Source organism: Hibiscus syriacus, unplaced genomic scaffold (assembly GCF_006381635.1).
Source record: "Hibiscus syriacus cultivar Baekdansim isolate YM2019G1 unplaced genomic scaffold, ASM638163v2 tig00001349_pilon, whole genome shotgun sequence".
Classification (NCBI taxonomy): Eukaryota; Viridiplantae; Streptophyta; class Magnoliopsida; order Malvales; family Malvaceae; genus Hibiscus; species Hibiscus syriacus.
Window position 1 is genome coordinate 325,939 of NW_024061867.1, and position 14,369 is coordinate 340,307.

At 35.1% G+C, this 14,369-nt stretch overlaps 1 protein-coding gene across 1 annotated transcript; it reads left to right on the forward strand.

Moving 5' to 3' along the window:
• Nucleotides 1-210: 210 nt before the first annotated feature.
• Nucleotides 211-7,507, forward strand: LOC120125354 (protein NETWORKED 1D-like). The gene is made up of 6 exons (XM_039143788.1): nucleotides 211-463; nucleotides 584-691; nucleotides 775-851; nucleotides 1,081-1,197; nucleotides 7,063-7,165; nucleotides 7,253-7,507. The coding sequence occupies exons 1-6, from the start codon at nucleotides 263-265 to the stop codon at nucleotides 7,505-7,507; spliced, it is 861 nt and encodes a 286-aa protein (XP_038999719.1). The 5' UTR covers nucleotides 211-262.
• Nucleotides 7,508-14,369: the final 6,862 nt, after the last annotated feature.

Sequence of the window (14,369 nt, forward strand, 5' to 3'; positions counted from 1 at the left end):
GATCCTCTGATAAATTAATGACCAATTTCCCACTCTAGTTGTATTAGAAAAATACTAAAAGAAAAGGTTCCTAGAAATAATACTTGTCCTACCTCTGCAGCTAACTTCACCAGAAACAGGAAACCAATTTCTTTCTTAAAACTCAAACATATTTTGTACTGAAACGCGGTGTTTTTATTTCTTTTTCTTTTTTGCAATCGCATAGTTTACAACAGTGGTTTGAGTATTATTCGAGTTCTACGAAGAAGTATACTTGCCCTGTATGAAAGCAGACTTGTCTTGGGCACAATGCGGCTCGTCTTTATTTCCAATCAATAGGAGATCAATCCTAATCGTTTTGCTTGATCGTGAGGAAGATGCGGAGTCATTACGCATCGAAGTGAAGAGATTGATGGTCAAAGTTTCGGAGCTTAGTTCTGCCTTAGAACGTCAGGAGAAGGAACATAATGAGATAAATCTGGAGGTACTTTTTGGTTCCTATTTTCTTTCCGTTTGAAGAAAAAAAATATATTTTTACATAAATTGAAATGGAATTTGAATTGCAAATTTCAATTACTCAATCATGTGTCTTCTGGTGTTTTAGCTGTGTCTTTGCAAGGAGCAGATGAAGCGAGAAACGTCCTTGAAAATTGAAGCCTCAAGAGAAAAGGCATCCATTCAACAAATGCTCGATTCTAAATCTGAGGTGATTGTCATGTATATACCATTGGACAAAAAATGTACTTTCACCAATTCATTTAAATGATTTTGAATAATTTTATTTGGTGATTGTAAAGTAAATCAAATTCAGAATGTTCAAGGCTCGAGCAAAGGAACATGGCACTTGCCAAGGAACTTGCTGTGCTAAAATTGTGAGTTCATCTATTCACTTTGTTACTATTATGTCAAAATGGCAATCAAGACGTTTAAAAATATTGCAATTATATTACTCGAAACACGCCAACTAAACCCAAATCAATTTCATTCCTAAACCATGGGTTGCCCCCTTTAGCCCCATGATTGCCTTTGCCATAATCCTATAAGCCTCCATACATCTTTCTCTCATGTTTGTTGCTTACTTGTTTCTATGGTTTATGATAGGGTAACAGATTTGGACCTGGAGCAAGATGAGATGTTAAAGCTTGCCTCACTTGGTAATGAAGGGAACAACCAAGATGTAGTAGATAATCTGATTAGGTCATTGTCCTGTCATAAAAAGTAAGATGGTTGCCGCCACCGAATAGTCTACGTGCTTACCTTTTTTCAAGCTTATATTATGCAAATATAGCGTGTTTTCTAATTAACAAATTATATATGTTCAGTTAATTTTTGCTTGGTTAAATTGCTTTCTAGGATTTATCAATACATTTTGGATGTTTAATAATGCTCATCATTGATGCACGGTTAGTGTTGGCCATTGGCACTTAGCATGCATTTACTGCTTGGAGGTTCTAATTTTTTTCTCGTAGTAGTTATGGAGAACACTGTCGTATGATCCTATCTATCTCAAACACTCAAAACATGTATTGGGTTGTGCATGGTGGTAGGCTAATGGTTGAAACAAAGAGAAAAAGGGGAATTGTAAACCAAGCCTGTGATGTATTTATCAAGGGGCATTGCTTTTTCAGTCATGGTTGATATTTGGTCTCGGATTCGTTCCCGGGCAACCTCTCTCTACTTGTAAAAAAGGAAAAAGAAAGAAAATAGGGAATTATGATAACATTTCTGCTCATCTTTCTCATGATATCTAATTCCAAATGCACAGATTGAAAAACGAGGAAAGTGTTGTGGAAGACGGCTATCAGATAGAGCAAAATCGCAACTGATAATTTGAGAAAATAAAAATGAAGATAAAAGAGACAAAATTTACGTGGAAAACCCCTAAAAAATATAGGGTAAAAACCACGGGCAACGGTAGAAGAATTTCACTATGAGAAAATAGGAATTACAACCTCTCTCGATCTACCAAGGAAAAAACAATGATAATTCTCTCTTGATAAAAAGGGAGAAAACAACTCTCAAGAAACTCTCTAAATTCTCTCTAGTATTGGAAGAAAGCTAGAATGATTGGGATGGTTTTGAAGCTAAATGAGCTAGGGTATTTATAGTTGAAGCTTTAAGGACTAATTTGTAAATACCCTAAATTACAATGACTAAAAGTGCATTTCTACCATTGTTAATTTTCAACACAAATCCACCCTTTTTGACATTTGCCATTCGGTGGATTAATTAAATCCAACTTTCCACCGAAAGTTGGTTTAATTTTCAACAATCTCTCACTTGAAGATTTGATTGGAACAATCATATCTTCACACCATTCTTTCTACCTTGTACCTTCATGTTGCTTACGTTTTCTGAAGGCCACAGGAGGATCGACACCAGTAAATTTATCAGCATTGATTGCCTTCGTCATGAAATCTCTATGTTGTCTTGGTATGGATCTTCTACATATCTACCGTTCCTTCTTCCACCTTTTCACGAATGAAATGGTACTGAACTCGTATGTGCTTAGTCCTTGAATGAAATGCTGGATTCCTTGCTAGATGCAAGGCGCTTTGACTGTCACAAAAACAGAGAGACATACTCTTGATTGTGCCCAAGCTCCTCCAATAGCATCTTCAACCAAATTGCTTCTTTACTGGCTTGTGTAGCTGCTACATATTCTGCCTCTGTTGTGGACGTAGCCACAACTGACTGCAATTTTGAAACCCAACTTACAGCTCCACCAGCAACTTTGAACACATATCCTGTAGTAGATTTGCTTTTATCCAAATCCCCTGCATAGTCAGAATCTACATACCCATTGATTAGTAAGTTTGATCCTCCGTAACATAATGCAACATTTGAGGTCCCTTTAATGTATCTTAGGATCCTCTTTACAATATTCCAATGCTCTTTGCCTAGATTCGCCATGTACCGACTAACCACTCCCACTGCTTGTGCAATGTCTGGTCTTGTGCATATCATAGCGAACATTAAACTTCCCACTGTTGATGCATAAGGTACTCGAGACATCTCCATTCTCTCTTCTTCACTGCTAGGACTCATACTAGAGGATAATTTGAATTTAATAGGAAGAGGGGTAGAAATTGGCTTACAATCTTGCATGCTAAATCGTGACAAGATTTTCTTCAAGTAATTCTTTTGTGAAAGCCAAATCTTCCTATTACTTATGTCTCGGTGAATTTGCATCCCTAGAATCTTGTTTGCTGATCCTAAGTCCTTCATTTCAAATTCCCTAGCCAGTTGTGCCTTCAATTCTTCAATATGATATTTGTTGGGTCTTGCAACCAACATGTCATCCACATACAACAGCAATATAACAAAATCGTTATCACTAGACCTCTTGAAATAAGCACAAGGGTCTGCATTAAGTCTGTTGTATCCAAGGCACATAATGAAGGAATCAAATCTCTTATACCAACACCTCGGTGCCTGCTTTAGACCGTACAGAGATTTGTTCAACCTGCAAACCAAGTTCTCTTTTTTTCGTCTTCTTCAAAACATTCAGGCTAGAGCATATAAATCTCTTCTTCAAGATTTCCATGAAGAAAAGCTGTTTTAACATCTAGTTGTTCCAAATGTAAATTCAATGTAGCACACATTGCCAAGACTACTCGAATTGTTGTTAGTCGAACCACAAGAGAAAAAATTTCATTGAAATCAATACCTTCTTTCTAAGCATATCCTTTGACCACCAGTCTTGCACGACACCTTTCCACTTGATCGTCACCATTTCACTTGATTTTGAAAACCCATTTGTTACCAATTGGCTTCTTTCCTTGTGGTAGTGGCACAAGGTGCCATGTATTATTTTTATGAAGGGCTTCGATTTCTTCTTGCATCGCCATCATCCACAGTGAAGCATCTGAGCTGTTATTGCCCTGGTATGTTGATGGCTCACCGTCCTCTGTTAAAAGGCAGTATGCAATATTACCTTCTATAACATAATCTGAGTGCCAATTGGGACGTCTTCTCACACGATCTGATTGACGAGTTGTTGGAGCTTCAGAACTCTCTGGTTCTTGTTCATCATGTGCTGGTTCTGCTTCAGAAGAATCTCCTTCTTCAAACTCTTTTTCCACATGTATCTGAGTAGTCTCTGACTTCTCAATGCTATCATCGTCTTCTTTTCTTTGTAGTTTATCTTCTACAAAGATAACATCCCTGCTAATGATCACTTTGCGGGCAGTGGGATCCCACAAGCGATACCCCTTTACTCCATCAGCATACCCCAAGAATTTGTATTTCCTGGATTTTGGATCCAGCTTTGAAATTTCTTGGGCGTTGTACATCACGTACACAATACTTCCAAATACATGGAGGTTTGAATAATCAACTGGTTTACCAGTCCACATCTCCATTGGTGTCTTCAGCTCTATTGAAGTTGATGGAGCTCGATTTACCAAATAACAGGCGGTATTGACTGCTTCTGCCCAGAATGATTTTTCTAGGCATGCGTCCCTCAACATTGCTCTTGTTCTTTCTAACAAGGTTCTGTTCATCCGCTCTGCCACTCCATTTTGTTGAGGAGTGTTCGCCACTGTGAACTGTCTTTTGATGCCTTCTTTCTTGCAAAAGTCGTCAAATTCTTCGCTTGTGTATTCTCCTCCATTATCTGTTCTGAAACACTTGATCTTATTTCCAGAATCAAGTTCCACCCGCGCTTTGAAGTTTTTGAAAGTTGAAAAAACGTCTGACTTCTTCTTAATAGGGTGCACCCAACATCTCCTGGAGTAGTCATCAATAAATGAGATAAAGTATTTGCTCCACCTAGGGACGTTACTGGTGCTTGCCATACGTCAGAGTGAACCAATTCTATAACACTTTTGCCTCTAGAATTTGATGTGTTGAATTTTAACCGGTGCTGCTTACTTGTTATGCAATGCTCACACAAAGGAAGTGATACCTTTGTTAAGCCTGGAAGTAGCTTTTGCTCCAACAGGAACTTTCATTCCTTGTTCTGACATGTGTCCAAGTTTCTGATGTCATAGCATTGCCGAATCTGAACTACATGAGGCAACAGAGGCTTCTGCTTCTACCAAAGTCTCTCCCTTCAGCATGTACAAATTTGCTACTATCTTCTCGCCTTTCAGCACCACAAGCGCTCCACGGAACACCTTCATGATTCATTTTCGTGTCTCAATCTTGCTTGCATTATTATCCAACAATCCGTAGGATAATAAATTTTTCTTCAGGCCTTTCACGTGCCGCACATCTCGAACAACTTTAATTGTTCCATCATACATCTTCAATTTGATGGTTCCTACACCAATGATCTCTAAGTCATGATCATTGCAACTATACACAGATCCTCTTGAGACAGGTTCATAATGATAGAACCATTCTCTTCTTGAGGTCATGTGATATTTTGCTCCCGAATCAATGAGTCATATATCTGCAAATCGTTTTCTACCTTCCACGGTGGTTGACGCTTCACAGCATAGAGCATCTCCATCATCTGAAGTGTTTTCGGCATTGCCTTGTGGATTGAAGTTTTTATTTAGACTCCAACAATCCTTCTTCAAATGACCCTTCTTTCCACAGTTGTAACACTTTAAATTCTTCTTGCTCCTCGACTTCGATCTACCATGTTTGTGACTGCTGCTTTGGCCACGTTCTATTGATCTCCCTCTCATCGTTGTCATCGTTGTCAACGCTTCTGCTTGTTGCAGATTTACTTGTCTGTCTTCCTTGTTCTTGCACCGATTTTCTTCTTGTAGAACAGTAGTTGCAACATCATCAAAGATTAGACTAGTGACATTACTGTTTTTTAAGTTGATGATGAGTTGATCATACGAATCCAGTAGACTTTGAAGTAGAAGTTCAGCACGTTCTTGTTCTCCTATTTTACAACTTAAGGATGTAAGCTGAGAAAATAAAGTATTCAGTGTAGTTAAGTGCTCCGTCACTGAAGTAGATTCTGGCATACGGAGAGTGTATAATTTTCTCTTAAGGAAAATTTTATTGTGCAGCGATGTGGGCTCGTACAATTTGGTGAGATGGTCCCATATCTCCTTAGCTGTCTTCTTCTCCTCGATGCTTGACAATACTTCATCTGCTAATGCTAGATGAAAGTTTGCCATAACATTCCCGTCCATTTCGATCCATTTGTTGTCATCTGTGAAATCCACCGGCCTTTCACTAATAGCTGCTAGACAACCGTCTTTTCTCAGGATGACCTTCATCTTCAATTTCCACAATGAGAAATTTCTCCCATTGAATTTTTCAATATCAAATTTCGTTGCCATGTCTTCTTTTACGGATAGCTCTCACTATTTCACTATCGTGAATAGTTCTCTGGAACCTTCAAAGAATGGGTAATAACTTCTTATTTTCTTATGTTGGATGATCCACCTTTTGGTGGCAACCACAAAGACAATAAGCAGATATTACATACTCTAATCTAGCTCTGATACCAATTGTTGCGGAAGACGGCTATCGGATAGAGCAAAATCGCAACTGATAATTTGAGAAAATAAAAATGAAGATAAAAGAGATAAAATTTACGTGGAAAACCCCTAAAAAATATAGGGTAAAAACCACGGGCAACGGTAGAAGAATTTCACTATGAGAAAATAGGAATTACAACCTCTCTCGATCTACCAAGGAAAAAATAATGATAATTCTCTCTTGATAAAAAGGAGAAAACAACTCTCAAGAAACTCTCTAAATTCTCTCTAGTATTGGAAGAAAACTAGAATGCTTTGGATGATTTTGAAGCTAAATGAGCTAGGGTATTTATAGTTAAAGCTTTAAGGACTAATTTGTAAATATCCTAAATTACAATGACTAAAAGTGTATTTCTACCATTGTTAATTTTCAACACAAATCCACCCTTTTTGACATTTGCCATTCGGTGGATTAATTAAATCCAACTTTCCACCGAAAGTTGGTTTAATTTTCAACAAAAAGAAAATATAGGGTTGTCTTGATGTTATGGCTTTGTTGTGACATTGGATTGTTTATGTATTTATTCATAAGTCAATTTATCTTTTCCATTTCATTTTTCATTGCCAATGGTTGCATCCATCATATTTACTCGTGCACTTTAAGTTCTGACAATGCTCAAAACTTCAACAGGAGTTATAAAGAATTGATGGCCAAGTGCCATCTTCTTGGTAGAGGTGAAGCTCGTCTGCAGAAGAAACTTGAGAAAGCAAAAGAGAAGACAGACAAACTGCAAGTGAGTCTGCTATGAAGCACTATGAATACCTTTTTCCATAAGTGGTGTAATATTACAGAAAAGTTCATCTGTTTGTGGTTTCATCAGAAAAGAATCCAGGACCTGGAGACACTGACTGAAGTGAAAGATAATGAAGTCTTGAGGGCTCTTAAAACTTCTAAGAAGACCGATAGTAAAGGGAGTGTTTTGATCGTGGATGACAATTTTGATTCTTCAAATGCAAAACAACAGTTTAATATCACAACTACCAAACACTATGACATGGAAAAAACAGTATCCCATTCAAAGGCAATCAAACAGCAAAACCACAACGCCTTCAACACACCAGGAATGACATGGTAATGATTAATGTATATCAACCATCCACAAACACAGCAAGCACAAAAACACTTATATACCCCGAATCAATTCCAACTGAAGTAAGATACCACTACCCCTTACCACCTTTCTTTAAATGACTCATGTCTACTCACACCATCATTCGTAAGCCAACAAGTCATTCCATCTCAACATCGAGACTTCATCAATCTTTCTCGATAGAATATCAATTTCCAGCACTACAGACGATACAAAAAATTGACGAACCAAATCAACATAAATCTAGACTCCAACCCCATTTGAACCCAGCCATGCCAAATCACCCTTTCGAAGGAATATACCAGGAGCTAATTGATGAATTACCCACCTTAAATTTTTTACTATTCCATAAAGTGACCAACTTCCAGTTCGACCAGTCGTTGCGAAGATGAAACTGAATTTAACTAAACCCATCTCCAAGAGCTAGTTAAAAATATTAGAAAGAACAGGGTTCGATACTTGAATAGGAAACCCCATCCGAAAAGCCAAAAAACGGTGACCCTCAGGCTATAGACAAAATCACCTACACTGGTTAAATAATGATAGTCCTACCGTCTAGAATCTAATGACATTATTTTCATGTTAATGACCTGTCCTACACCATAGAACATGAGAAACACGTGGGCTGTTGCCACTGGCTGGCTAGTATCATGACATTATGGGGTTTGAAACATGCATTCTAACCAAAGTGAATTACACCCCAATTGTAATTGCCTCCCCAAGTTTGACATGAGTCACGCCGGGATTCGGTCGATAAATTAGACTGAAACATGAATTACACTTTAGGTGGGGAATTCAATGTTGTTTTCCTTCTTTGTGCGAGAATTCCGGTGGCTCTGACCGAGGAACGGTTTGAAACATGCGTTCTAACCAAACTGGTAATCCTATGTTGAAACAGGTCAGTTTTGATGTAAACAAGTGATGCTTGATTCTTCTAGACTTGGCCATAGGAATTGGTTTTACTGCTAAGTTTATATGGTTATTATTAGATTAGTTAGAGGTTTCATATTGTTATAAAACAATTGACGATTCCAGAACAAATACAGGTCATTGTTAGGGAAAAAAGGGTTTAAAAAAGCCAAGAATTAAAAAAAATATTGATATTGATAGTCTGCTGAGAAATAGCAGAGGAATGTACAAGATTATGACTGCTTATTCTATTCAAAATAGGAATAGTAATAATAAATTTACAAAATAACTTCGAAAAACATGAATAGCGGTCATGTTCCATTGTATTCATCCTCAAAAGAATTCATATTTAATCTAATTAGTTTTCTCTAAAATGCTCCCGTAAAACATGGACCCAGAGAAAAGATTATGTAAATCCTTTTGATTATTGGAACATTTGCATGTGTTTTCTTCCTCGTGTTTCAGTTAAGATTACTACCAATCTGAGGTGTTAGGAAGATTGGCATCAGCCTCATGTAGTCCCAGAAACGGCAGTACGCGTGTCACTCTCCGATGACTTGAGCCGCAACAAAAAAGGAGAAAAAATACAAATGAATGATGGCCAGTCGAACAGGCGGGTCTAGTGACAGCTAAAAAGCTAAAGAATGAACTAAAAGAAATTAATTTTGGTATATTTTTTAAATGATTGGAGCTCACGGAACAAGAAAGACATTATTATAAAATTATATAAAATAAGAAAAGAAACATTCTCCACGTACGCTTACGCTAAAATTGAAATCTGAAAGTCAACATCCACCTAATCAGTTGACCAACATCTCGATAACAAAATTGTTTGATTGATTCTTAGATTTTTTTTCCTCTGTATTTTTTTTTTTTGCATTATAATTTATAATTGTTAGGTGGTGATATTTTTCTTTTGGTTCTGACGTATTTTAGAATGGTATTTATGCAGGTGGATAGATTATATAAGCTAGTAGCAATGAACATAAAGAATTAGCCAGCCAAACTGTTGTCACCCGTCAGTAGTAGATACAAGTAGAGCTCGATTCAACGCTCTTAGGAAATTAAGTGTCTGTATAACAATAATTAAGTCTATAAATGAGACGAGACAATCCTAATAATAATCGTATTTTGGTTATACGATTCGTAGATGATGGATGGATTAGCCATCAATCTAGAATAGTCTTCGAATCTCAAGCCTACCCAGAAGTCTTGTTTTTCATAGATGAAATTCATCTTAAAGTACAAATATTATAACAAGTGTTAAAATTACAATTGAATAACTTGAGAAAATATTAAATACAAACAAATAATAATAATAATAATAATACAAATCAATTCTTAATGATTTAATTGATTAAATATTAATCGAATTTTGATAACCAAAACTTTTTATGTATTATTTATAAATTCCTGTTCATTTTTATTTTGTAAAACCTTTCTTTTTTCCTTCTACCATTCAAGTTTAGTCAGTTCCATCATATGAAAGATTGTGCAATGCATTTTTTTCCCTATATAATTACGGATATTTATTTTTTATTCTGTTATTTTAAATTAAACATTTATAGATTTATTATGAGATTATCGTCTTAATTCAACTACTTTATTTATAATGTTAGGATTCATATTTGTAATTTTATTTAAAGGATTTGATATTTCATTCTACTAGATCAACTTATTAGTGATGAATAATGTATTTTATTACTATTATTTTATATATAATTAACTATCATAATATAAACAAGAGAAAATCGCCTCAGTGACCAAAAATACTTTATAATATACGATTTTAACCAACTTTTTTTGGATTTGCCAAAATGACCAATAAAATCGCAACGCGATATCAAAATCGCAACGCGATTTAGAAAATCGCAACGCGATTTAGAAAATCGCAACGTTAAAAAGAAAATCGCAACGGTCAAAAGAAAATCGCAACGCGAGCTTCCAAGTTCGCAACGCGATTTAGAAGAAAATCGCAATGCGATTGATAGAATCGCAATGCGATTGATAGAATCGCAATGCGATTGATAGAATCGCAATGCGATTGATAGAATCGCAATGCGATTGATAGAATCGCAATGCGATTGATAGAATCGCAATGCGATTGATAGAATCGCAATGCGATTGATAGAATCGCAATGCGATTGATAGAATCGCAATGCGATTGATAGAATCGCAATGCGATTTATATAATCGCAATGCGATTGAGAGAGTCGCAACGCGATTTAGAAGAAAATCGCAATGCGACTGAGAGAATCGCAATGCGATTTATAGAATCGCAACGTTGAAAATAAAATCGCAACGGTCAAAAGAACAGTTAAAAAAATTTTGTTTCTTAAGAATTTTCTCTAAAAAGATAGTATCCGCGCGGACGTGTCGAAGACACGTATTACCACGACCACGACCACGACCACGACCACGACCACGACCACGACCACAATACAACATTGAAAATCAAACAGTGAACAACACAAGATCTGAATACAATATTCAAAAGTAAGGATTCAACGACACAAGATCTACTCTCCTAAGCCTCAGTCTATGCTAGTTTTTCTTGGCATGCAATTAGTTAGAAATTAAGGGTTGGTATTATCCAGAGAAACAAGGCCCATTGATTACGTTGGTACACAGACTCAATCTCAAATAGATTTGAAGTTTGAACAGTTGTCGGCTTTACATCAAAACTTGACCATTTCCCTCATCACTCCAACAATTCATCAAACCTCCCTCGACTTTTTTTTTTTTAATTCATATTATTACCATGTCATTAGAAAATAAATTTTAAAGAAACAAAACCAAAATCAATTTCGAAATTTGTAAAAAAAAAAAAAAAGAGCTTGCCACTTTTCATAATATAAACTTCAATTGACCGATTTTTATTTCTTAAATTCTGTGGGTGGGGAATCGAATGTTGGAACTTTGACTAAGACCTTTTAGGTTTTACACCGACACTTTAATTTTCATTCTTATTTTTCTTAAATAAGAATAAAAAACAAAGATAAAAATGAACTTTTCTGGGAAATTTTCGGAAACTGATAAGTTGAAATGAATATTCCTACTTGTAGCTTTTTTTAAAGTATTGGTTTTTTTACTTCATTTCATACTCTAAACATATGAACTGTTCAAATATTTGAAGTCAAAATTCATAACTTAGAGTTGATTCTCTCTTGTTTGTCCAAACTTATGTAGAAACTGGTGAAATGTTTTTTAAAAAATAGTTTCAACTCGTTTGAAAGTTATTAGATCTTCAAAAATATGAAATATTAAAACTTTACCTCATAATAAATAATTAAATATTATAATTTAAAATATAATTATTTGATAAATCTATAATATTTTTTTGAATTGTAATGACAGCAAGATTACATTAAGATCACATGTAAGGGGCCCATAGCAATCACGATTAAGCAAATCCAAGATAGACACCGGGGGCTCTGTGTAAATGTGCATACCAGCAAGAATATCAACTTGGGAGTGAGCAAGGGCATCTGCGATCCTATTTGCTTCTCGGGGATCCATTCGACTCTTGGTGTCCATTGGCGCTCCCTGATATGGTTGATTGATCGGACCAAAGAGCAATTTGCACAGTGATCATCATTTACGAGACGGACTGCCTCAAGGCAATCCGCTTTATCAACATAATAAAATTATCGATAGTTATTGTCAGTTTTATTTTCCGCTTTATCCCAATAACATTGACAACAATTATTATATAAATAATAATAAATATTAAAATTACACAGATATTTATTGAAGGTGTAATATCAACATGAGAACACAATACTTTTAGTCACGAAAATGAGTCCAACAACTAATAAATCCAAATTACAGAGACTAGAAGAGATTTCACGTGACAACGTGCAAGAACGTGATAAAATTAATATGTCTGAGAATGGCTACTCGAAAGTCAATTTGATACATAAATTTCCTACAGTTTGATCCCCCCCCCCCCCATTTTGAAACATTGGTTACGGGAAAACACCTATCACGTTTTAAATGGCTCTCCACACCACTTCAATTTAATGCAACAGTCACACCCGATTAACGTGGACGGCAGGTTTTATGATTATTTTGGTAAATTTATTTTTAGAATTCGAATAATCGAGAACCTAAACGTGCCGGTTTATTATAAGCTGCTTTTAGTTTTACGCTATCAATTCCCATTTTTGCTGTGTTTTTGCTTCAATAGTCAAACCTTATGCGTTTTGGTGATGAAATGGAAGTTAAAGGTAGATGAAGAAGACGGAGGGGCAGGAGTTTGCCGAATCAAGTAGTAAACCCAGGAACGTGGGATGCCATGTATATAAATCGTTTTCTTGTTGACACGTTGAACGATGCTACACAATATGTTTGTTGTGATTTGTGATGGACTCATTGGTTGGGGTTAAGTTTGATAACCGACCACCAAACTATGTTTTTTTTTCTCCCTAAAATTAAAACTTAAATCACTAGTCAGGTATATCGGATAAAATTAGTATTATTGTTTACTTTTATAATTAAATTTAATTAGGTTTTAAAAACGAGTTAATTATTTAAGATATTCTTAAATTGTAATTTATGTTTTAAGTTGATCTTTAAACTTTTAAGCATTTGATATCGGTCGTTAAACCATCTTTATCATTCCACTTCGATCTTCCGTTAATGTGCTATTAACTCTATTGATTTCTAGATACCCTAAGAATTGAACTCATGATATTCAAAGAAAAAGTAATCTATTTTAAAGGTCATGAGAATTTTTGAAAAAGGTCACGAGAATTAAACGCGTGACCTTCAAATAATAATTTACTTTTAAATGTCATGAAAAATTTTAGATGGACATTATTTAATTTTCAAGACCTTCAGAGATCTATTACATCTTTTTAATCAATATAATTAACGTCACATTATAAGAATGATCGAAATGAATGATGTTAACAATTTTAGTATTGATATAAATCATATTAAAGTATAGAAACCAATTTAAAATAGGATCATAGTTTTAGGACATCTTGTACAATTATTTATGCTTAATTAATTACTTTAAACCCATGTGGTGTTTCGGGGAAATTTCATCAACGGAACCTCTTGAGTTGAATCTTACATTTCTGAAAATCCGGTCTTTAATATATATCCAATTAAAAGCGTGGAGTATTAAGCATTAACCCCAAACATTAGATTTCTAAGAGAGAATATTAAAGAAATAAAACTTAAAATAATCAAAACATATAAGTAATGGTGAAAATTCCACGAAACAAATAATCAAAGTTAAAATTCCTCGTCCGAATCCATTATCATATGAGCAAAAAAATTAAAACAGGTTAAATTATTTCATTAATCCTTATACGATATGAATTTAGTTTATGTATTTTAGTTTTATTATTGTCAGTTCAGGACTTCAGGCACCTTTTAGATTTTCCATTTCCAAACCTAAATAGTAATGATGAAATTTGTTAAGTAAAATCCTATTATTTAACTTGATTAGTTTAAGCTATAAAACTTAATATTGTTATTTTTTAATTATTTAATAATAAACGCTCAAATATTCTGCTGCAACCGTTGATGTTAAACCCGTGACATCTAATAATAACTACAATTTCTTTAACTATTGAGCTAAATTAGTTCGTACTAATTTAGTTTTGCACGTGCATGATATCACATCTAAGACGCAAGCTATTACGACGAGCAAAGGACCCATAACCTATTCCTCGCGTGCTCTTCATTTTTTTGTGTCCGAATCAAAGCTTTGAATGATAGACTTTTAGAGTCTTTGTTCATCCTTTCATTCCTCGGCCTCCATCGGTCCAAATTCCATCAATATTTCCTATAAATACCACAATTCCATCAGTTTTTGCTCCCACAATTCTTTCTTCCTTTTATCATAGAATATTATTGATTCCCACAACACACAATAATATTCCTTTCCATCCACTGTTCTTTCTTCCTTTTTTTCCACTCGCCA